The sequence below is a fragment of the Thermochaetoides thermophila genome (genome assembly GCF_000221225.1).
Source record: "Thermochaetoides thermophila DSM 1495 unplaced genomic scaffold scf7180000011812, whole genome shotgun sequence".
In the NCBI taxonomy this organism is placed as follows: domain Eukaryota; kingdom Fungi; phylum Ascomycota; class Sordariomycetes; order Sordariales; family Chaetomiaceae; genus Thermochaetoides; species Thermochaetoides thermophila.
Window position 1 is genome coordinate 573,510 of NW_006383028.1, and position 24,709 is coordinate 598,218.

At 53.0% G+C, this 24,709-nt stretch overlaps 5 protein-coding genes across 5 annotated transcripts; 3 read left to right on the plus strand and 2 right to left on the minus strand.

The window, feature by feature from the left end:
• Window positions 1-249: 249 nt before the first annotated feature.
• Window positions 250-2,355, plus strand: CTHT_0009320 (uncharacterized protein; the record flags this gene model as incomplete). Its single annotated transcript, XM_006691393.1, has 3 exons — window positions 250-959; window positions 1,233-1,891; window positions 1,997-2,355. The coding sequence occupies 3 exons, from the start codon at window positions 250-252 to the stop codon at window positions 2,353-2,355; spliced, it is 1,728 nt and encodes a 575-aa protein (XP_006691456.1).
• Window positions 2,356-4,525: 2,170 nt separating this feature from the next.
• CTHT_0009330 (uncharacterized protein) lies at window positions 4,526-6,181 on the plus strand (the record flags this gene model as incomplete). Its single annotated transcript, XM_006691394.1, has 2 exons — window positions 4,526-4,774; window positions 4,832-6,181. 2 exons carry the CDS (start codon window positions 4,526-4,528, stop codon window positions 6,179-6,181), a joined length of 1,599 nt encoding a protein of 532 aa, XP_006691457.1.
• A 764-nt stretch (window positions 6,182-6,945) lies between these two features.
• CTHT_0009340 (uncharacterized protein) lies at window positions 6,946-9,784 on the plus strand (the record flags this gene model as incomplete). The annotated part of the gene is made up of 6 exons (XM_006691395.1): window positions 6,946-7,401; window positions 7,900-8,082; window positions 8,145-8,286; window positions 8,353-8,558; window positions 8,617-9,046; window positions 9,120-9,784. The coding sequence occupies 6 exons, from the start codon at window positions 6,946-6,948 to the stop codon at window positions 9,782-9,784; spliced, it is 2,082 nt and encodes a 693-aa protein (XP_006691458.1).
• A 372-nt stretch (window positions 9,785-10,156) lies between these two features.
• CTHT_0009350 (endonuclease-like protein) lies at window positions 10,157-12,707 on the minus strand (the record flags this gene model as incomplete). The annotated part of the gene is made up of 2 exons (XM_006691396.1): window positions 10,157-10,160; window positions 10,213-12,707. 2 exons carry the CDS (start codon window positions 12,705-12,707, stop codon window positions 10,157-10,159), a joined length of 2,499 nt encoding a protein of 832 aa, XP_006691459.1.
• A 2,345-nt stretch (window positions 12,708-15,052) lies between these two features.
• Window positions 15,053-17,036, minus strand: CTHT_0009360 (zinc finger domain-containing protein; the record flags this gene model as incomplete). The annotated part of the gene is made up of 3 exons (XM_006691397.1): window positions 15,053-16,266; window positions 16,332-16,379; window positions 16,502-17,036. 3 exons carry the CDS (start codon window positions 17,034-17,036, stop codon window positions 15,053-15,055), a joined length of 1,797 nt encoding a protein of 598 aa, XP_006691460.1.
• Window positions 17,037-24,709: the final 7,673 nt, after the last annotated feature.

Below are 24,709 nucleotides of genomic sequence, written 5' to 3' on the forward strand. Positions count from 1 at the left end.
CAATTATTTCCGACTGACTTGCCCCTCGATCGTCGTTCATTTGACGCTCCGTCGCCTTGCACTCGGGGAGCTCTCGCCACGATTCTCCAGCCACACATCAAAGCCTCCAAGCCGGCCGTCACCTTGGTGATGCTCGTCGACCAACGGTGACGCTGTGCAAGCAACAGAGTGTGTATTAAATGAGCCTACAGTCTCATTTTTGATTCTGGACAGCTTCCTTTGGCTTGGCACGGCCTGTCTTTCGACAAAATGGCCTCCGATCGGGGTCCCAACGCGGAAAGTCCGCGAGTTGGCTCGGCCGCGCCGCAGCCTGTTGTAAACACTACCTTTGCCGCCGTCGCCGATGCATCTCGACAGAAGTCGCTCAAGCGCACACGTGAGACGACTCCACCAATGCAAGATGCTGAGTCTGGGGGAGACATGTCGCCATCCAAGATCGCCCGGCTGGTCGGGTTTGCGAGACAGTCGCATCCATCTGACGCGCCCCGCGACGAGGCAAGCGGGCAGGACGAGGAGGCCCAGCAGCAACAACAACACCAGTACCATCAGCCTGCCCCGCCGCAGCCACAGCCGCTGGGCCAGCTAGAACATAGCGACGCCCAACCTGCGACGCAAAACGCGTTGAACGACCTCATGGCCAGCGTTGCGACTGAGATAAACAGCCGATCCCAAGAAACACCTCCGGACGCGGGTCAAACCGACATCGAAGCTGCGGCGGCTGCAGCTGCGAGAGCGCTCAGCTCTGTGGCTTTACCGGCACCAAGCCATGTTGCCACGGAGGAGCTTCAAGACGTGAGCCCGCAAAGCGGCGCCAGCGGGCCTACCCTGGCAGACGGCGATGGGCAAGTAGTTGATAGCCCCGCGGCCATGGATATCGACCAGCGCCACGACCAAAACGCATATCCGCCACAACCAGAAGCCCAGATGGAGGATGGCAACAAAACCGCACATACACTCCAGTATCCCGGAACTATGCCGGTACCCTCCCCGGCTCAGAGAGGAATGACTATGCCCGTGGGACTCCATCATCCTCAGACATCTTCTCCCAGCACGATGGTCCCCCGTTCACCGTCGTCAGCCACCAAGAAACATAAATGTCCCTATTGCGACACGGAATTTACACGGCATCACAACCTCAAAAGCCACCTCCTTACACATAGCCAAGAGAAACCCTATGTCTGTCAATCCTGTCAAATGCGTTTTCGTCGTCTTCATGACCTGAAACGTCACAGCAAGTTGCATACGGGCGAGAAACCCCATGTCTGCCCGAATTGCGACCGGAAGTTCGCCCGTGGAGACGCATTAGCTCGACACAGCAAAGGAGCAGGCGGATGCGCAGGCAGACGACAGACATTGAGTCTCTTTGGGGCCCTCAAAGAGAGCTTTGATGGTTCAAATGCCGCGGCTACCGCACCGGCAGCCCCGCCAGCGGCGGCTGCTGGTCCGACAGAGGATCCCGCAATCTCTGGCGAAATGTACGATGGAAATGCTGCAGCAGATGGAACAGAAGACGAGCGGCGACGACTCAGCATGAAGGCGCAACATGTTGGTGGGCCGTCTGCGACAGAAGGGTACGGCGGCGCCCACGCAAATTCGTATACCACAGGCAACCAACGACCAGCCATTGCTGGAGGGCTCTATCCCCCAAATACCGACCGCGGGTCCGCAAATTCGAATGCTGCGCCGAGCGTTCCCAACAACCACACGCCGCATACAGGTGTTGCCTCCGTGCCTGTAAGCGTAAGCAGCACATCCCTTTACCCTCAGCCCGGCATGACCGAGAGTCCAAAGTCTCTTAGCCCCGCTGGTGTTCAGGTTAACGCCGCCACTGGACCACAGCGGGCAGCCGCTGAACAGCTTGCTCATGGGCTGAACAATATCACTTCGCACGGTAAGGTTTCTTTTCTTTTCTTTTCTTTTCTTTTTTTTTTTAGTAAAGCAAGACAGGCATTTCCCCTCAAGCTCCGGTCCGCTTACTGATTGACTACAGCAACAGGCAACTCAGTTGTGGCCGACCAAGCTGCTGTTGGCGCAAGTCGCGGACGGGGTCGATCGACAAGCGGCACCGCGGCGCCATCGGGAGCAAGTGCAGAAGGCGAAGCTAACTATGCATCACCGGATCTCAACCTCTGGGCGTATTTTCAGCACCTCGAGAACAAGGTCAAGAACCTCACAAGCCAGTTGGAAGCGGAAATCAGGAACAAGACACAGCTTCTGGAAAAGCTCGATGCGCACGAGCAACAGATCGCGAACTTGTCATCCGAGGTTGCGAGACTTCGGCAGCAGGTTTTAGCTCCACAAAATGAAAGCGACGCGACTGGCGAAGCAGCTGCAGCACCGGCACCCCAACAGTAGGATGGTTGGGGGTACGGTCATGCTATTGCAGAAGCGGGAGCTGGGTCAGAGACGTCCTACCTTGGCAACAGGCAGGAGCTGGACTGATGCGATGGGAACAAGGACGTTTATGGAGACGATGTGTCATGGCACATTGCGATTGCGGCGGTTATTTTGACGATGCTATTTACACATCTCTGCCTATTCTGGAAGTTGCTAGGTTTCTAGAGTCTGAAGGGACGGCATGAATGGTTCAGGCGCAAGACGGTAGGACGGTGGCGGTCAAAATGAGAGGTGAAATGGGACACTCAGTACAGTCGTCAACTTCGTGATGTTTTTTTTTCTCTGGGGGACAGTGGGAAGACTGGTAGAGTTGGTGATGGGTAGCGGGTAGTGGGCAGGGTGGCTAGTCATGCATGCAACTCAACGCAGCTCAGCTTAATCTGCCGCCACGGGCTGCGGATTCCTTAGTTAGCGACGGGATTTGCGGCTTTCATCATCGGGGCTCGGTCGAGCCTCTCTCCTCACCCTCATGACGCGGAGGACTCATCAATTGACATGAATGACCATGCGTTTCTGCTTGCGTGACACATCCAGTCCTGTCTAACTCCTCTGATACGGCGATATTAATGTCAGTGTCATTAATAGCCCGCGAGCGCCTGGCCGTGCTGGCCATCCCTTCTTCTAAGACTGATATTGGGCCCTGCTCTGTACGCGTTCGCTACTTAGGTACAGATTACACTCATATACGTAGATGTGTACTGGCGGTCGTGGGGATGCCGACAATCAGCGCAACATTTCCCATCCGCGAGCCACGCGCCACATGCCGCCGGGCTTGGCGCAACAATGGTGGCGTCTTGAGCCGATCCTGGCAACAGGCAAATAGCGGTCCCACCACCTTAACATCACCTGGCCTCGCCCATGCAACATAGCAATCCGGGTTGTACGGGATTGCCAATTCGTTTTTGCATGCTGTGGAAGTTGCACCCCGGTTCGATTTATACGCTACGAACACGCAGGCTGAGTGTCCTTGCGGAGGGGACGCGACCCGGACATTCGGCACCGAGCAACTGCCTGGCCTGCCCAGAGGCCAGACACCCAGGCCCCAGTTTTGGGCCGAGCCGATCCACTCAGTCTCGGCTTTTGAAAGCCGCAAGCAGCGGGACCTGACGTTCTCGCCAAGCTCCAACGGTCACTCCAGTATACGATCCGGTCTTCCTGCGCTGCGCGCCTCGACAGTGCCTGCAGACGACCTGGGTCTGGATGAATGCCTAAGGTACCTTACTGTAACTTGGGTGCCTCCTTCCATGAAGTGAACTGCGAGCCACATTTGCGTGTTTCTCTGCTTCGTGGCCTCCTACATGTCTTGTTACATGCTTAGGTAACTTACTTCTGGTTCGGACCTGAGGGGCCTTCGAAAATCCTATCTTCCATTGCTTTAAGGCCAAGTTTGTCCCTCGCTTCCAGGCCCAGCCCTCGTTATTTATGGACTACCTAGGTAACTTACTACAACTACCAATCACTGTGTCCAAGCACTCCCTGCGACAGAAGGGGCCTCCATCATTCCGGCCATCCATCCATCGTCAATAAGTCGTTTCTTTTGCCTCTCTACAGCACAATTCCCTGCGCTTGCCAACCTCGGGGCAATCCAAGCTTTCCTGGGTTTGCCCAGGCTCCGAGTCGAGGTAACCGTGTTTTGTTTCGAGAGTGAAATACCAATCGGAGTTTCCTCATTTACATGTGTCCATTTTCCAGTAGGTGCTCAGTTTCCTACGCTCTGTAATACTTTCCGAGTCCATGTCCTCGTCACGCTTGGAGCTCACAGGCTCATAATCTGACCGATGACCGTCCGGAGGATCTAAACTTACTCTTTTCTCAAGGTTGCTTGGGCCAGGCCACGCTCCGAAGGCGGCACTTGCACTCGGCGGCCAGTGTTGGGGCGACTACCTGATCGCTGGTTCCTTCCCCCGGAGCCCGGAAATACGAATATATATATATATATATATATATATATAGAAAGAAGAAGAACGAGACCACTTCCTCTTCCATCCGGGTCCCAGCTCAAACTCGGAATCATTTTCTAACCGGTACCTACCAAGCTCTTCCCGGACCTGAACTTTCTTTGCGGCTTCTTCTTTTCTTCCGCTCTTTCACTCACTCGAGGTCCGGAGACTTGACTCTGTAACCGAAAATGCCAGCGCCGCCTTACTTCGAAGCAACCACCCGCTCTGCTTCGAGTAGTGCCCAGCCGTCGGCGAGCCGGAAGAGAAATGCCCGCCGGAGGGCTCAGGCCAAGAAGGCAAACGCCCTTGGGATGTCCTCCCACCAATATCCCAAGCAGCAGCAGCCCGAGCCTATGGATGCCGAACCGACCGTCAACGCCCAAGACGGGACCGAAGTCGAGGAGAAAAGCAATGTTGCTGTCACAGCAGAGCAACTTGTATTTTGCAATGCCCCTTTTGTCTGCCGTGCTTGACTGACGTGCTGTGGCCAATAGGCATTACTCGACGAAACAGACGCCCACAGTACCCCGCCCCCTCCCTACACAGCCGTCGAGCCCGTTTGGGAGCGTGCTGGTTCGCCCGAGTCCACCGGCGTTGGCATTGAGCGCCCTGCTGCCGATCCCATTCCATTAGCAAGCCCAGACAGCGCTCTAGCCGTGAAAACCGAGCAGCCCTCCTCGAGCACGCCTGTCCAGCCGGCCGGCAGGACCAAGGACGAGTCTGGCTTTGTGGTCACGTTCGTCTCAACCACAACGTACCCTCCGCTGGCCATCGAAGCAGAAGTGGACGGTACGGGAGAGGGCGTGGACTCCCGACACAGAAACTGGGTCCGCCTTGTGGACTGGAAAGTACCCTATCGGCGTCTGTTGCAGACTTTGGCCGTTGTGTGCCACATGTCGAGTCTGGCTGTTGCCTTTGCCTGCACTTTCTTCTTCTGCGGTGTTCCCATCTTCTGGCCGGTCGTAATTCCTTACCTGCTTCACTTGGCCATGTCTAGCCGGAGCACCGATGGCACGCTGCGAGGGCGCTCGGAGTGGTTCCGTCGCTGCGCCATGTGGCGGCATTTCGCCGATTACTTCCCTGTCCGGCTCTACAAGACACACGATCTTCTACCGACTCGGAAGTACATCCTCGGCTACCACCCACACGGTATCATCTCTCACGGTGCTGTGGCCGCCCTCGCCACGGAAGGTGCCGGTTGGTCTGAGAAGTTCCCTGGCATCACCAACTCCCTGTGTACCCTGGATGTTAATTTCCGGATACCGCTGCTCAGGGACTACGCCCTGGCCATGGGCTTGCAGTCGGTATCTAGTGAGTCTATTCACAATATTTTGACGAAGGGTGGGCTCAATGGCGAGGGCATGGGTCGGTCTGTGACTATCGTTTTGGGCGGTGCCAGAGAATCCTTGGAGGCCAAGCCTGGGCGCATGAAGCTTTACCTATCTCAGAGGAAAGGCTTCATCAGGCAGGCCATCCGCACCGGTGCTGACCTCGTCCCTGTCATTGGCTTCGGGGAGAACGACCTGTACAATCAGGCTGAGCAGGAGCGGCATCCGTGGATGCACTTCTTTCAAAATGCTATGTTGAAGATGGTGCGCTTTACGCTCCCGGCTTTGCGTGGACGCGGCATCTTCAACGACGATTTTGGCACCCTCCCTTACCGCCATCCCGTGCATGTGGTAGTTGGCAAGCCTATTCCGGTCGTCCAGAAGAAGGAAGATGCCATCCGAGACGACTATGTCGACCAGCTACACATGGAATATGTCGCAGAAGTCGTCAGGTTGTGGGACGCTTACAAAGACGTGTTTGCCAAGGATCGTATTGCGGAAATGCGGATTGTATAATCTGCGATGTGACAGGGCTAGAGACGTTGCCCGCTGGATGGTCTAGGAGAGGCGGGAAAGGAGGTGAATACATCGTGCTTTGGTTTTCTCGTTTTTACCTATTTTTTTGTTAAAAAAATTCCCAACCATGACAGCTTCTGTTGCTTGTAATTGGTGACACTTGCAAATGGGCTCTTCATTTTTACAAGTTCTCGTTTTTCTCAGTTGCCACCTATCAGGCGCCAACATCTGCAGCAGCCCCCGTGACAACTTCCCTCTCAGGGGTATTCCCCCGCCTCGATAACCGATAGCCAAGCGTACATCCCATCCCCGCTCGCCTACCAACTTCTGTGGTGTAAGCAGCCAACCCTCGGGTCCTGTCCTTGAAGAAGTCGTTAACCAACAAATAATAGTCTTTTTGTCTCACGCAGCCTTCGCTCACAGCAGCGTCAGCTAGCAGCTTTGAGCAAGACAACAGCCAACCTATCTGCCTCATGCGCGGCCACCGCATCTTTGCAGTTACAACCCAAATTGTGCGTTGATGCTGCTGCTGCCAGTCCGGGCCGTTTTGATTTCCTCGGCATCCTTGTAGCAACAGGTTTTGTTTTTGCTCCTTCATAGACGAAATCCCAAATTATCACTGCTGTCCGTGTGATCTCGTGGACTTTCCAGTTCACATCGTCAATACCTGGATGCGCTGTGCTTCGACGTCATTTCAAGCCAGCGGCGAGTGTCAGGCTCACTCCTCGACGGGTACCAAATCTGGATGGAGAACTTGAGACAGCATGAACCAGTTCGTTGGTCAACAACAGGTGGAAGCTGAAGGCGAAGCGTTCCATACGGGATCTCCATTTGGATGCTCTGTTGTGTGGAACAGAACAAACGGAAGCTGTAAGCAGGAGGGAAATGAAGAACAGCGTGTAATTGGCAATGAGGAAGAACACAGGCGATCCGATCTCCAGTATGGTCCCGAGGATTCTATGAAGGAAAAGACGAAAGGCGAGATGGAAGATGATGACTTGAAAACTCCTAAGAGACGGGGGGAGGAGGTATCTTGGATACAAAAGGTCTGCTGGCATCAGCAGAAGATATGGCCATTTCAACGGACGACAAGTGCTTCGGCAGATGGAGCACGAGCCGTGTTGATCATGTTTCTGGTCCTGATTGTGGCGCTAGCGATCCAGTTTGGTGTCTGGGTGTTGGTTTTTGCACCATTCACGGCATCATCGGGATGGAAGAAGGTGAGTCGAAACAGAGCAACGTCAACTCGATTCCGTTTCTATGGTAACGTCTGTTCTCAAGTGTCTGAGTTACTCCGACAGTCATCACTATACCTCCCGTCAGTTTGCCTTGCGGATGGACCTCGGTCCTCGCATTTCTCCCAGACACTTTCATCATTCTTGAAATCGCACTCAACATTGTAACTTCCCTTTTTTTTCAGCTGCTCATTGAAGGGCTACAAGACGGGCAGGCAAAAGACAGAACATAGAAAAACGGACTTTCCATGTACCGGTGAAGTGGCTTGCTCGATGCTTGAGGCCGTGGCAACTTCTGTGCGTCTATCACTATACTGCCGCGCACAGCAACGGAGGTGCCATCAACTTGGCCTTCTGAAGTCGAAGTCCAAGCATCTTGAGCTCCCCACCCCTCCCTCCTCGTCTTCACCTTTCCTTATTCTGGTTGGTCCCTCAATGTTGATTTCACGAAGGCTAATCGAAACATGTCTCCTCCTCATTCAGCCCGCCGTTGTTGGGTCTGCTATCATTGATCTCAACTACACCACCTATGAGGGCTTGCGCTTGTCGAACGGGGTCAATGCGTTTTTGGGCATGCGGTATGCCGCTCCGCCGCTGGGGAACTTGCGCTGGCGGGCGCCGGTCGAGCCTGAGAGAGTTACTGGGAGGGTTGTGCCGGCATCAAAGGTATGTCGAGAGAAACTCGCGCTCAAGAGGAGTAGTTGATGCTGAGCGATTCCCTGTGATAGTTCCCTCCGATATGTCTTGGTATCGGCGCAGGTTATCCCCATCCAGGACAGGATGAAGACTGCCTATTTGTGAATGTGTGGATGCCAGCGAATGCTACGAGGTCATCGAAGTTACCGGTCTGGGTGTTTATTCAAGGAGGCGGTATGTGGTCTTGTGGTGGCTCTTTCTATTTGATGAATAAGCGCTCTTGCTAATAAGCTTCGGCAGGATATGTCACAAACTCCAACGCCAACTGGGATGGTGCTGAAGTGGTGGAAAAATCGAAACACAGCATCGTCATGGTCAACTTCAATTATCGCGTTGGCCTTTGGGGTTTCCTGGCTAGTGAGCGTGTGAGGGCTGATGGCGACTTGAACGTCGGGTTGTTGGACCAACGGATGTTATTGAAATGGGTGAGGACGTATATCAATGAGGTAAGAGTGCCCTCCATTAGATGCTAGATTTAAGTTATTTACTGAACTCTTATCTCAGTTTGGTGGTGATCCTAACCATGTTGTTATCCACGGCGCTTCAGCTGGAGCTGGCTCTGTCGCGATGCATCTTGTGGCATATGGCGGTCGAGATGATGCCCTCTTCATCGGCGGCATGGCAGAATCTCTCTTCTTCCCATCACAGCCCTTTGTTTCAGAACTCGAGTATCAATTCGATCGATTGGTCAGTCAAACTGGCTGCGCCCACGAGCCCCCAGATCATCAAATGGCATGCCTCCGTGGCAAAGACGTGGCGATCTTACAAGCTGCGAATGTTGCCCAGCCGTTTCCTGGACGTTCGCAACCGCCGATGCCACTGTTTTACTGGACGCCTTGTGTAGATGGAGACTTCCTTCAGGACCTTCCTTATCGGATGTTTGCAAAGGGTCAGTTCATCCGCGTGCCCATGGTGTTTGGCACTTCTACAGATGGTATGCTAAAGCTATCCCCTTTCGCACGATGTGCCCACTCCCCAACACAGATGGTTAACACAGAAAATTGCAGAGGGCACTGTCTTCGCCATTAATGCAGCCACGAAAGACGATGTAGCCATGTTCCTGGCGAACAATTACCCACGCCTGACACCCAACGACACCGACACCATTCTTGCCCTCTATCCCAAGCGTCCCCCTGTACCACGCCACAATGACTGGTTTCCTACCGCGAGTCAGGCTTATGGAGAAGCCACTTTTATTTGTCCCCAGACAAACGTACTCAACTATTTGCTTTCGTCCTCTTATAACAATACAGACGAAGCAGGACTCAAGTTTTTCGCATACCGCTACAACGTCCGTGACGATGAAAACATGGCATTAGGCCTAGGGGTGCCACATATCTTCGATGCCCCGGCCATTTTTGGACCGGATAACGTGGACGGGGGTCGAGTACGTGTGAGCTACCGCACGTACAACGCGGGCGTGGTGCCGTTGATGATGTCGTATTACATCAGCTTTGTGCGGGCATTGGATGTGAATGTGTATCGGATGAAGGGAAGCGCCAGTTGGGAGACTTGGGACTCGACTAAGAGCACGACAGAGGGGGCAAGATGGGGGAGAAGGCTGGTATTTGAGAGTCCTGGGAAGGCAAGGATGGAAGAGGTGCCTCCAGACGAAAGGAAAAGGTGCGAATATTGGTTGGGACTAGGTGAAAAAATGAGGCAGAAGAAGTAAGGTGAAGATACCATCATCAGCCTGGAATACAGATGCCGTTTTAGAGCCAGTTGATTCGACAACAAATCAGATCGCTTGTCAAACTCGGTCAAACAAGTCATGAGCCAGACAACCATGCATTAAGCGAAATTTAGACAGATGCCAACCTGGGTTCTCCCTCTCATGTCTCCTTAATATACACACTCTGAAATACCGACAGCGCAACCAGTCTCTCTCCTGCGCCATCCCATAACGATCGACATGGCACCAATGGGCCAAAAACGGAGGATTCATTGGCAGCTCCCGATTTAAGCGCCCTTACATCCGCGTATCTCATCATCAAGGTTAAGTCCTTGTCGCTTACAATTCCCAGCGACGAGAGCGAAGATTTTGCTATCTGAGCATGGCTTTTTGGATTAAAAACCGTGAAAGCAGTGGTGTCTACCAACCTCTCGGCCACGATAGTCTGCACGACAACGACCTCTGAAGGAGCTGATGACCCTGACGTCTCGATATTGCTTGAAATAATAACGTGCGAGACAAAAAACTGGCGTTCTTGATTGTTCTCCTCACATTTAGTGGCGCTGGAACCTGCCTTCAAAACATCCCTTGTGACTTTGACAGCCCCTTCAGGAGCGTGAGCGACGCCCCAGTGTGCATGCCATTCCACGCTAGCGGAGCGCGGCAACTCGTTAACTTCAGCTACAAACACAGGCGGCACGACCCCCTTCGGAACAGTTGGTGACAGTACTGAACGATCTGGTAGAGAGGGCCCTTTCTTCCTGCCCCCTTCATCGGCACTGGCAAAGGTCGTATACGCCGGGTTGTACCGTCTATCCCAGAGGTCCGGACCATCGTCCTCATCGTCATCCTCTTCCTCACCATCGTCTTCATCTTCAGCGACGTGAGCTCTCTGCCATGCACGAGCAGTAAGACGGACTTTCAGGTCCATGTCCTCGCCTGAAGACGAAGCAGGGAAAAAGGCGACTGCGCTGGTCCACCAGCAAACGCCCATTTCGATACCAATTCTCCAGAGATGCTGAAGGGAGAGCGTAAGCTGGAGCTCGAGGTTGCTGCCATTGGGTGGAACGGCCGGAAGGGACATGGTGGCAGGGACTAGAGGGATTTGTCCGGCAATGCTGACAAGGAGGGTACCAGTTGAAGAAGTCGAGTCATTAAGGGACTCAGCTGAAGCCAGGCTCATGACTGGGATTGTGATGGCTTGACTGTATGGACCGATGTTGGCAGGAGCCCAATAGGATCGGGATTGTACGTGCAGTCCTTGGCGCTGGCCTGGCTGAAGAGCTGTGTGCACAGTCAAGGAGATGGCAATGCTTCCTTTTGTTGTCACAGAGAGGACGTCTCCGCAGGAAATGGTGACTCTGGATGGAGGGTTTGGAGCATCAAAGAGGGAACTGTAAATTCTGTTTACAGTTGGGAAATCGGCCATATGCCGGAGAAGTATAGTGGCGCTGATAATTGCTGAAGGGGAAAGGGAAGTCTCCTGTAGCCTCTGACGGATCTTTTCAACGAGATCCTGAGTTTCCTGTTCGATTGTCGCCGGCTTGTCGCTGACAAAGCCCCATTCGTGGAGGGTGCTCATAGCTATTTTCAGCCTTTGGAGGTCAAGTGAAGAGGGTATATCCTGCTTGTCTCCATACGTCTGATCTGAAAGGGTACCTTCAGAGGTCTGTGGTGACAGGAGAGTGTCCAGCACACCGACAAATCTAGGGTCAAGGAGGTCCGGGATTCTGATATCAGGCTTGCTATCATTCTCAAGAATATCTTTGCTCTCCAACCTCGCGTTTCTGAGGCTAAGCCATGCTGTGCCTCCCTCTTCCCTAACTACTTTCTGGTCTTTCTCATCGACCACAATACGCTTTTTGAAGAGCGACGGTGGCCCATCCACTACCAATGTCTCAAATTCACCCCCTTCGCCGATGATAGCACCGGTCTCGGCTGTCCCAAATCGTCTCATTGCCTTGGCGAGCCGTGCTTTTCCAGCAGTGCTGGTCACATTGGTCCAGAGAAACGACTCATCCAAGCCGCCACTGGCGACTTTTATGATGCGAGCTTCTAGGCCCGCAACAGCCATATCATCCAGGAGCTGAGCATCCGATCCCAGAGCAGGGTCCAAAGACGCTGGGGCTGGAAGCACAGGGAACTTCCAGAGATAGGCCAGGGGGGTTAGCCCAAGCCGTGTTGCCACAGATTCCACGCGGGTACGTTGATAGGTGCTTAAGATGGCACCGGCGCAGATAGCATTGGCCTCCGGATGTTCCTCCTTAACTCTCATGAGCAGTGGCATCATGGATTCCGTCTCGTCTTCCTCAAGTTCAGCTCCAGGAGCGCCATGTCCGGAGTTTTGGCCAGAACCTTGGGTCCCGGAGCCAACCTCTTTATTGTCCGGGCTTGGCGCCGGGCCGGCCCCGGCTTCCGTCACGGATGAGGTGGGCCGTCGGTAGTGAGAGTACTCCTTCCCGGATTGCGTGGCCCGGCCGGTGATAGCACGGCGATACAGCGGAATTCCAGTCGCCTCGGAATAAAGTGGGACAACCTGGTGGCCCACAGTCTGGTACATGAAGCTATTGAGGTCGCTCTCATCCTCATCTTGGCGAGGAGCGGCTTCATTTGCAAGCGGTCCACTGGGATGATCCGGCGAAGTGGTTGCTGGAGACTCATCCTGGTCTGGACTGTGAACCTTGCCAGCAGGGTCCAGGACCGGAACCAAGGAGGCGGCAACACTAGCCGTTGGGGCCGCAGCCGGAGATGGTGAGGATGATGTGCCATCCAAGGTCGCAGGCATTGACGAGCGTTCTGGATGCAAATTAGCGAGCGCCACAATGCGGTGGCCGTTGGCTTGGCAGTGAAGAAGCGAGAAGAAGCTGTCTTTGCCGCCTGAAACCAGGCCGATCACATTGAGGCCGGCATCTGAGGCTGACATGTTGTGCACGTCGGAGTGTGCTCCGTATCCAGCTGAGAGAGAGCGAAGTGTGAGATGTCTTCTGGAAGGAGTCTCGGCAATGAATGAGACCAAGACGTCAGCAGAGGACAGTGTTTCTATGCGATAGGTATCCTAGACACCGCCACCACGTAAGAAGATAGTCCAAATATCGCAACGTCAAAAGGCACGGATTATACACTGCACAGCACAAATACATGTTATGCAGACTGACAGGTAGGTACCTGCCTAGGTAAGGTAGGTAAATGCTTAGAATGCGCACCACGTACACCGCGATTTCTCCAGCGGATAGAGCAATGTACTCCGTATGAAGAGGTACTTCCAAACAAGCCCAACTCCTAGGCAAGTTGAGCTTGCGGGCTTTCCTTCTGCCAGGTAGGGCTGCAGGCAGGAAAAAAGAATAGGCAGGGGAACCTGTACCGGGTCGTCCCGTCCGTGGATACGAGTCTCGTTTTTGGCAATCAGCTTTGCGCAAGCTTGCTGGCGGGCCAATGATGCGAGCAGAGACGCGCCTTCGTGTCGGACGAGCGTGAAGCGATGCCTCTGGGGCTCTTCTGGGGCTTCCGCAACTGCCGGCTGCGGGTTGCGGTAGGTAAGGACCGGGAATCTCGAATGTGCTGTGTATACCTGAGGTATCTGGTTGGAAGAGATTCCGAGTCCAGCTCAGCTCTCGCGCTTTTCAGTCGGTGAGCGAGGGTGCTAAAGACGGATCTGGGACGGTGTTTGAGGCTCTCGTCTTGAAATGGATCCTGGGCCGACGAAATCTTTGGGTCAAAATGGCGCCAGATCTGCTGGCCCATCGATTCATTTTGGTGGGCTCCGGCGCCCACTAGTGCCTGGCCCAAGTGGGCCCGCGCCGGCCTGGCGGTTCCTGAAAGCTCCATGTTGCAGCCTGCAGGCAATTTCGTCTCGGTCCGTTTTTTGCAACCATAGAAGCCTTCGAGATTCTCGGGTTTCCGATGTTGTGTGCATCTCAGCGATTGCATTTGGAAATACCCATCCCACCCTAGGGTCCACGCGCTTCGCCTGATGGCAAAGAAGCTGCCATAGAACACGGACAAGCTTTCCCAGTCTGTTAAAACCCATCCACATCAGGAAACATAGCCGACAGCCAAAAAAAAAACCGAAGGTCAAAGCCCTGAGTGGCGAGGTCCATGTTGTAGTGTTGCAGCTGGCAGCTGTACAGCTTAATATGGAACCGGGAGGAGACTATCGGGTTTACTTATCTCACCGGAACACGTAACCGGGATGCCATGGCCCTGCTGTCTTGGGAAATAGATGACATTGTTCTATGTCGCGCTTTTGGGCACTTGATGTGTCACAATATCAACTTCCTCAGACGACATGACATGAAGCTGGTGAGACTTTCAGTATCTGTGGATGCTTCTTTTGGATGCTCGAGTGCTAGGAGGACCTGGACCCTCCGTTTAGCTAATGCATGGAGCACCTAGTTACACAGCTGGGAAACGGGAACTAGCACGACAAACATGTTGAGACATAGCCAACAGAGATGCGTGGTCCGAGTTGTCACAAGCACAGATGGATCATAATTTGGTATGCTTCCATTGTCCGTGTCTAGACTCCTCAATAGCTGGGCAATCGTAGACTTAAAAGTCTAATCTTAGGTTGTAGAAGACAGCCAGGAAACAAAGGAAAGAAAAGGTTGAAAAAACGACAGCAAGAGAAGGCCAAGAGCAGTACAGAGGAAGCAAGCCAAGAGCTATTTGACGGTCGAACCAGCTCTGCCGTCTGTTAAGGAAAACAAATTACAACACTGATAAAAGAACTTTTTCTTTTCGACGGAAACAGGCTCAGAAACCAATAAACACAGTAGGGAAAAAAACTATGAAGATCCTGATATCTTCTCCCCCAAAATTCCCCTCGTGTGCTAGTGTGAAACATTGCACTGTCCTCAGAAGGAACACGGAACAGCGCATGGCCCTTGGCAAGCACATAAAAACTATGGGATATCAGGGACAATCATGCTGAGACGCAAGAGCTGGAAAGCCGCCATAATAGTTCCTGAAAAAGTTGAAAACCGAAAATATATATTCCTTTAGAATCTCATTACCATGGCGTCCATCTCTCCCAAAAGTGGAGCGAAATCCCGTAGCCCAAATGCTATGTTATGTGAATTCCCACCAAGTGCAGAACCCTGTGTATGAGCTGGCCTTCAACAAGGACACCAAGCCCGTCATCACTATCGTTAAAAATGATCAAGTGCCAATGACGACGGCACGTTCCAGAATGCGCAAGCCATCGGCATTGTCAAGAGTGAAACAAGAAGCGAAGCGGAATGGATATACATTTAAGGCAGTAAAAGCATTTCAAGCTGACCTCTTGCGCTTCTTCTTGCCCTGATCGCTGCTCTCATCCCCTGAGGAAGAGGATGAGAGTTCACTCGAACTGCTTCCTGGGATCTCAGAGGCCATATGGAACAGTGTCTTGCCCAGGGTGTGGTAGTCCTCTCCGACAAAGCCGGGCGTACCCATCAGCGCCGGATGCGCGTAAACGGGATGCAGGGATGCCGCAGTAGCAGCAGCAATGGCTTCCGGGTCCTCGATGATGTTGAGGGGGATGCCGTTACCATGAGTGCGTGCATGCTGGGCCAAGTTGTCAGAGCGAGAGAACTTCTTGCCACACTCGCTGCATTCGAACGGCTTTTCCTGTGTGTGGAGGGATCTGTAGTGGCGCTTGAGGTGCTCCTGGCGACGGAAGCGGCGACCGCAGATGTCGCACACAAAGGTCTTGGACGGGTCCTCAGTCAGCGACTGCTTACGACCGCGACGGGCGGGCATTTGTGTGGGAGCCGACTGGTTCTCTGAGCCCGAGGTCGACTCCGATGGCGCAGCCTTGCTTTCCGACACTGTGCTGCTGTTGCTGGTATCTTGGTTGTTGCCCGGTGGTGTCTGGGTCTGGGTGCTTGCCGGCTGAGCGTCAGCAGTGGTGCTCATGGTGGGCGTGTTGGCGTCCTCCTCCTCAGACTTCTTTTGCCGCTTAGTCTTGGGCGCGTCGCTGTCCTCGTCCGACACGGGCGTAAGGAGGGCGTCGGCACCAAATGGGCTGGCGAACTCTGAGTCGTCAGAGCCAAACGAAAGCGCGTCGGAGCTGGAGCGCGACCGACTGGTCGGGTGTGTCGAGGCGCCAAGGGTGACGAGGCCGCTAACAAGGCCGTCCTCGGAATCGAGATCCGAGAAGTCCTCAAAAGTAGGGAGCGTGGCGTTGCACAATTGCGCGGAGAAATCAAAGGAGGAGCTTGGAGAGATGGCAGGAGTCGCACCCCGCAGAACAAACTTCTGGTCCTCGTCCTCGCCTGGGCAAAGCGTGGGAAGGGCAGAAAATTCGGGAGCGAGAGTAGAATTGACACTGCCGACAGTCAAGTTCCGGGGATCGCAAAAGTCGACGTCATCCGACGAGATGGATCTCGCGTATGGGGAGGGCGACGGCGAGAGAGAGGGGCAGGAGGAGGGAGGAGAGAGAAGGTCGTTTGCCGGTTGTGTGTTGATTGGAGCAATCTTGGGGGCGCCCGGGTGAAGGTACACTGTTAACGAAGCTCCAGTTAGCTGCAATCCCACCCCTGTAAAATTTGCCCAGCTTCTGACAAACCCAAGCTCAGGGCTCCCGTATCCGACGCAAGGGCCACCTCAACCAGTGCTAAAAACAAAGCAACCAGCAAACAGAACTTCACAATCAAGTGCCAACCACCAGAACCACAAAGATTATGCATGGAAAAAAATTGCGATTGGAACAAATCGATCAGCAGCGACGCCACTTACCCGGTGTCAGCGGAGGAGAGGCGCATGGCCAATCCAGCGAAGGGAAACGCTCCAGCTCGCCGTCATTCTCGCAGCTATCCTTGCCCTCCAGCTGCACGTCATCAAGGCCAGAGAACATGGGGTTCAGGGGCGTCTGGAGCATCTCACAGCTACCAGGGCTGCTAATGACGCTGTTCGAGGTAGTGAGGGGTGGGGTGGGAGGAGTGAAAAGCCCGTCAACCTCGGACAACTCCGCATCCAGCACAATAGTCGGCTTGACATGGATGGGGGACGGCGAGGCCACCGGGGTCAGCGCCGACGGCAGAACGGGAGCACTGGGGTAAGCTTTCGGCAAGAGCGGCGGCTGAGCGCCGGACGAGCCGGGACGCGCATAGATGGGTGTCGAGGGAACGGTTGGAGCAATGGGGAGCATTGTCATCTGCTGGATTGCTGGGTGCTGAGGGACAAAGCGGCCGTGTTGCCGGCTGTCGGGGTTGGGGTCGGGGCTGTAGAACAGGAAAGCAGGGCCCGTCGACTGTGGCATCATGGTCTCCATCTTCCTGATGCTGATGCTGCCGTGTCACCGAATATCAGCCAACCCAGTCCTATGTCTATGTATTCCACCGTCGTCCAGAGCTCCTCGGGTTACCAACCAGGTGAGTGATGCTTGCGCGTGTGTTTGAGTTTAGATATTACGTAGGCAGTATATATCCGAAGCACTTATACAGGGTATCGTGGACGTCGTTGCGGCACTGGCCTAAGGATGGCGTGTGGATCGGTTCCGAAGTAAGGAATGGATGGCAGTTGTGATCGTACAAGAATCAAACAACTGGCCGGTTAAGTGTCTCGAGGAGAGTCGTTTCTGTACAGGACATGTACTCGTTCAGTTTCTTTTAAGGAATGATACGGTCGTCTAGCTCATACACAAGCCCTCGTCCGTCTATGAGTTGTTGTCAGAGTTCGTTGTGCTGGGATGTTTTAGCACTATCGTCGCATGGAGTCTAGGTCGAGGGAAGGCAAGGAGGAATCAGTCCAACCAAGAGCGAGCTGTGAGATGATAATTTGTATATGAATGAAGGGAAGGAATCGTAGTTCCAAAACCTCGAGACCGCAAAGAAACAGGAACCGCCCGATATGAATATAGAGAACGAAAGAGAGATCACGCGTCCACTCCGACAGATCTGCCCATGTGGGTATGTGGGAAGAAGAGGTCAAGGGAAGCCCTTGCGCAGGTGTAGGCCATGGGATGCCGACATATGTATGGACACGACCGTGAGAGGTCGGCGGGAGAGACCCGGTGCTTTCGACCCAACCGCCCTCCCAGGTTCTGTGAGGGATGGGGAGAGGGACCACATACCCACTATGCAGGCCACTGACAAGGGTACGCAGCGAAGAACCGTCTCGCTTTGACCGACAAGGATTTTCCCTGTCACCAAGCCCACCGACTGGACCCACTGCCCCACCTGGTCCTTGCTGGCTCTGTCTCGATGCTCTGGGGCAAAATGGAGAGCCGACATCAGATGGTGGGTCCCTGGCCTGGTGGAGGATGGCGCAGCGACTAGCAGGAATTCTAAATCGGGCTTGGTTCGGCCATGCACTCGGAAGTACCGCACGACTGAAGGTACATTGGCCCTCCTGTGACTCTCATCCATCGATGGGAAGTGCGGTGATGCCTGCACTGGCCATGCACTGTCTGCATCGAGCCCAACCGAGGCCATGTACTTGAGATGACAAAGCCCTACTAAGCACTTGTACGTACAAATATGCAGTATGAGTTGCAGTTTAGGAATATGAAGATGCAGACACTCTCTCCGCTTTGAAACCTTGTCTGTGAAAAAACAGATTGCGGTGAACACTTGGATTCTGCCGCCTCTTGCTGCTTTCGGACTCTGCCGGCAGTTGAGCGCCTGGCTCTGCGAGAGCAAATAGTAGAGCCGACTTGTTGCCGCTCTAATGGCTCCAGCGGTTTGATCCATTTATTCCACTTGTCTGCACGCTCTGGCAATTTTTGCCATCGAGACCGTGATAGCAATGCGCAAGATGTCGATGGCGCCCAATCCGAACGAGGGTGACATGCGCAAGCTGGCTTTTGGCTTCTGTGAGCGGGCGTTTTGCAGACCTTCTGACCAACGACGGCGCGCAAGCACATGCATAAAGAGAGCTGCAGTACCCTCTGCGAGAACTGATAGGCTGGATGTCCAGCAACGCGCCCTCCACAGAGCCCACACAACCGGCACAGCCCAAAGGATTACTGAGGGATTCCAGTCGAGTTGGTGTGTAAACCTCTGGGTCGGCTCACCCATTCGTTGCAAGCATATCGAGTCACACAGACGACTCGTCCTTAACCGGCCTCCACTAACAATACACAGGCGCCGTGTTGCAAACCCTCAGAGGCCACCCACATCACAAAGACCTGACACCAAGAGCTACAGCGTGTCCCCATTGGTGTTGACCACAGCCTATGTGACATGAACAGTGTCAATAACATTATGAATGCACTAGCTGATCGATACCGAACATGACAACAACGCTGAGAATCCGAGGCGACCTATCCGAGCGATTGGCAGCTGCATTTCGTAAGGTCCTAATACGTCGGAGGGTAACCACGGCACAGAATCACATCGTACTTTAGGTAGGTTGGCTCACCCAAGTATTGCGCTCGCAACCCGGCCGTGATGTGCATAGAAACGGTCCGGATCAGAGATATTCACCGAACAACCCCGGGCTGGTAGAATGTCGGGTTGCATACGGAGGCGGATTGCTAGACTCGGTGATACTGTGCAATATAGGGCTCCCCAGGAATAGCATTAAGCAACCTGACCAGGCAGGTTCGCCCAACCGGCATCATGCTCGATCGTCAGGTAAATCATGTTCTTTATTTGTCAATGTAACCCAGAATTCGCGCCCGTAAGTTCCCGGAATATTCTCTGCCTTAACTGGCAGCGGTTAAGACGTTGGAAACGGCAAGGAAACAAAAATCTTTGCATCACCTTAACCACTTTATTGACTGATTGACATGTATTCCAAGGATGCTGCTCTCTGGGCAGCAAAAAGTCATGCATAGGGTAGGTAGACCACATGCAGCCAGGCCCTCGACTACCTATCGTAAAAATGTGTATCGTTGGAAACAAGTATCCGTCAGCGACTTGGTGATTCGACCTCTCGCCAACCCGAGGTTTCTCGGTGTCGTCAACGAAAGGCTGTTGAGTTGCTTGGCAACGGAATACGGATCAATGGGGAATGCCACTCGCATCCAAGACCCTGGAAGACTTCTGCCACGAGGCTTCAACAGCAGCCAGTCGGAAAACTCATCAGAACTCCTCTTTGGACTTGCAAGTGCAGAGGTTAAAGCATGCTCCAGTCCTGCAGCACGAATGCACCTAGCGGAGACACGCATCGAGATCGAATCAGATCTCGATGCAAGTGACAGATTCGCGGACGAGAGGAGGCGATACACCCTTGCCCTTTTGCCTGTTATGGCTGAGTTTTCTCTGCTCCCAATCACAATGTCAAATCCCCTCACTACCAACTGCGTCACTGTTCACATGTCAATGCTGAATCGGCGAGAGCGCCCAGATCATGAATAAGGAGCCCTCACATGAGAGGCAAGCCTGTTGCTTCTCGGCTCAGTGTGCCGGGTGTGTTGAGGGACTACCTATTCAACTGCTAGTGCTAGTTGTTCACAAGTACTTCGTACATCTTGCTTCAGCTTTCCGGCATTGGGTTGGAAGAGCTGGCTAGGCGTATCTGTTGTCTGGCTAAGGCTGCCTAGCAGTCAGCGGAGATGTTTGGCCCATTCCACTTGAGGGAATAGGTAAAAGATGTTGGTAGAGGGCAGGAAGTTTGTTAGGTAAGGTCAAACACGCTGCATGTCTGAAGACGTTGATGTTGCATGCTTTGCCGTCAGCACCCCACACTTTCGCTCGCGCTAAGGATTAAGATGGCAGATGCTCATGTCTAGATCTGCGGACCCGGGCGCAAGGAACCCAGATCGTTCCATTCTTCTGCAAGAGAGTAACAAGTCAAAGTCCATGACGCCGAAACTTGCGTCGCCGATGACATATGGAGTTGAGAATTAGGAATTTCGAGGCAAATTCCATGCTGTGGTGACAGCTTCATGGGTGCCACGCGACACATCAACATCGGCCGTCCCTCCTCTTCTGATGAATAAGGCCGACTGTGCAGCGGGACAAGAGAGACTTAGCGCTCCTTCCACCAATCTTCCCCAGATTTTCAGACCTGCAAGAAAAGAATGTGGAATTCATGATGGGTTAGCCCCGGGTAAAATTAGCAGCACACAACAGGACGTACGTAACTTATGTTGGTTGTGAACCATCTCGACATATCGTTGGGCTTCCAAGGCTCAGCGAGAGAGTTCTCGAGGCTGTGAGCAGCTGCTGACACCTGCTGACAACCCCACCTTCCTTGGCAGAAGGCTGAGGTCACTCGAGCAAGGAGATACATCGCAGCTGCCACACTGTCCGCGGTGTTTCTGGTGCCTTGGACGCCATTATTCGCACAGGCCAGAGGCAACTGATGACGCATCGGACATTGCTCCTCATCAGGCAGTTCATGACTCCTGTAACTGACAGGGAAGGAAGGAAAATCACGGAGTCGAGACGAACCCTGGTGTTGGGCACAGCCACATCTCCCAAAGCTACGGTAACATAAGAGTGGTCTGCTTACCTGTCGGCAACAAGTTGCCCATCTTCGAAAAATGGAACGCAATGGCACCAACATCTGAGCTCACTTGCAGGCAGTTAACTAAGGCTGCTTCAGCGCTTCTCCTGTCGAGGCTCTTGTGCCGGGACCTGCAAGGCTGCAAGCAGAGAAAGCAGAGAGTGTATGAAACGATCCGGCTGACGACATTTGGTTTTTGTCTTCTGCGACCTGCAGTTGTGATGGCTACTTCACACTTTCTGCAGGTACAGCCAGCAATGTCACCTGTCACAGACAAGAGCGGCTTGCAGACATCGACCTCGGGGAGAGCGCACGGACCAGCCAAGACCGAAGCTCTGCATAGTGTATGCACATAGAGGAAGAGGTACCTAATGGCAGGGCTGCCCCAAGAGTCCAAAACTCTCCGACCTGTGTGGGCCTCTCCGGTTTCGAACGCGGGCGGCATCTTGATCCGGGACGATGGCGAGCCCATCTGAAACCCTTGCCAGGACCGAATCGGACATTCTGTCACTTGCAACCTACCAACAAGCCTTTTCACACCTCGCCACCGCTAGTTCGGGTCGCAAAAGTGATTGTCAATGAGAATCGGAAATGGGCAGAGGCTTTGGTGGTAGTATCAGATTGCTCTGTTTGGGCTTGGCCAAGATCACGTCTCAAAAGGGAGACGTTGCAGAGTAAAGAATATCTAATTAAAGATGGAACATCAATGTAGCGATCATCCCTCTGCTGAAACGAAAACTGAGACCGATGACGTGAATGGAGCACGTGGATCTTGTCTTCAAGGTTCATGATTTATCCAACTGGTCTGATCTGTGGAACCTTTTTGGGTAGTTATACAGAGGCTGTTGACGAAGAAAGTGGTACATGGATGGACGTCGAGCAAAGCGTGAAATATCTGAATTATAATTCGTACTTCTTACCTACAAGTATGGACTAAGGTTTATTAGAGTATAATCTTCTCATGTTGTTCCCTCACAAGTACATAGTCCGGCACAGAAAATGGAACAGTCAGTCTGGGAAAAACTGTCTGCGCGACTCCTCCTAGCTTGGGCTGTAGCAAAGAACTTCTCTAGTCCCACAGAGTGGTGATTGTCACTGAGGATTGATTTGAATGTCCAGTATCAAAGTGCATGAGGTCACTGTCGACTCATATCGAGCCGGTCTGTACATACCTGATGTACCTACAGAAAAAAGCTGTCCACGTAGCTTAACCGTCCCCCACATGACATGCAGGAACTCCATATCTGTAAATGGCACAGCCGCACGCGGGATGCATGACATTTCGAAGATAATTCTTTCCATTATCCAAAAACACGTGGGTGGGCATATCATGGACTGCCAAAGTCGCTTGTTGCATGGCTGATGCACCCACCTTAGAAAAGTTGACAACAGTCGTCAATATCTGGATTACACAGGAATTGGTAGTGATGACACCAATGCTACCAGTACTCTGTGAACGATAGCCTGATGACAGAGTATTTCTTGCCTTGTTCATTGCTAGAAGTAGGTTAACAGGTAGATGGAACATCAAAGATTATCCTTACTTATGTTTGTTACACAGAGGCATAGCAGATGGAACAAAAGTGACAGAGCCTATTGCTAGTTGAAAACTCCTGCCTCTTCACAATACCAGCCATACACAGAACAGTCATTTGTATCACAGTCGTGAAGCAAGTTTTCTTCAACTGAGCTTTCGGTATCATAGACAAGCTAGGGAGTGTGTGCCTCGAACTACAGGTAATATCTAGCGATAAGTGTGTATTGGTCAGCGGTAAGACATGCTCTGGAGGTAGGTACTTAACGTGATCCCAGTTCGAAGCCAGCAGCTCGAACCAGATAGGTTTGCGATTTGGCCAATTAACTGCTTAAACTGACCCCACTGAGTGCCCCCACTTACAAGGCTTGGCGCAGTCATCCTTCTCTTTGGCCCCACCGACGCAGGAACACACCTGGTTCACCAATTGGCGATTCTGTGTGCCATCTGGATGGGTCTTCTCGAATGTCTCCTGCTCGCTTTTTGCATGAAAACGCCACCTCACAATTCATTCTGCGAATTACGGAGAAATAGACTTTCCATATTTGTCTCATAGCCGTCGAGGTTCCATCTGAAAGCCGGCCTCTCTTCCCACGAATGGAGCCGGCGGCAATGAATCGCCATCAGTGTCGGAGACGCCAACATCCAGACAACCTGACTCATATCAGAGCCCTCCAGATAGCGCAACTATGATCTCCAATCCTCTCAGAGCCACGCTCGGTTTGTTAAATTGGAGAAATCAGGACGATACATCAGTCGGACATTGGTTTGCTAACTTGGGAAGATTTGACCTTGGCTGGACTGCCACAAAAAGCCCAAAATGGCGGTCAATGAGGTTAGGTTCCATCACCAAAGATTGCTCTTTCATCTGGCCGTTGTTGCTTCCGGTGATCGACGATATTCTTACATAAGGCGACAATTCCGTATGTACATACTCCGAAATCTGGTACGCTTGTCGCGCTATCCACTAACGCTAGGCTCTGTGTGGTGTAGCGCGGGCCATGGACTTGGAGCCAGACCAGGCTAGTGTCTAACAAAGCACCTCGGCATCTCCACAGTTACCAGCCAAAGTTCTGGCCCAGGGAGAGCTACACTTCGATGTCGGGGAGATTCTACAAGTGTAGCGAAGGCGACCAAGTGTACACAGTACCGACTGTGCACAATAGGCTCACTCACTAACCCAACCCACCGCTGGAAGTTGGCTTGATTCTTGGCGGCCTATTTGGCTCTGTGGTCGCCACCACGACGCCGGAGCAGTGGTCTTGGTCTTGATAACTCTAAATATTGATAACACACACCTGTGGGGGTTTGCCGCAGAAGATAAGATTCTGTTCCTAAAAAGGCCCTCAACGACGTGGCATGCTTGTCAAGTTGCTTGCTTGCTGGGTTGCGTGGGGCGTCCCTTCAAAACGCTTGGTTATCGATCGATTGATTCATGTTTCAGCTTTCAAGTCACATCAACCAGCGATAAGTAACGACCGATCTGTTTCAACATCACATAAGATGTAGGAATGGATAAGCTCTGGCCTGATGGGCTGATCGCATACGGATTATTCCAGTGAGAGTGGTAAGATATTGTAAAACTATGCGAACTGTAGGATGCGACAATTATCGTAGCTTTTCTTTTGGGAGCTCCCAGAACTTTGTCTCGACTTCTGTGCACTTCACTCGATTGACTTAATTTACAATTGATACGTCACTTATAAGGCTTCTTTAATGAGCGGTTGCCACAATATCCGGCCTAGCCAGCAGGAATACGTTATCCGTTTCAAACTTCGTACAAAAACGAAACCTGCATATATCGGCCACACGAGCCCTGCAGCGCGCCGGTTTTCTTTTTCGTTGCTGTTGCTGGTTTCATGCAACTGGAGGAGCACCACGCAAGTGCCGCCGTCTGCCTAGTTATCACTCACGGATCTCGGTCTACCGACCTCGCGTACTTGTAAACAGCGGCATGGAGATGCATGTCGGGTCCAGTTCTGATGATACCGTGCTGCTTTTCCCGCCTTAGGTGC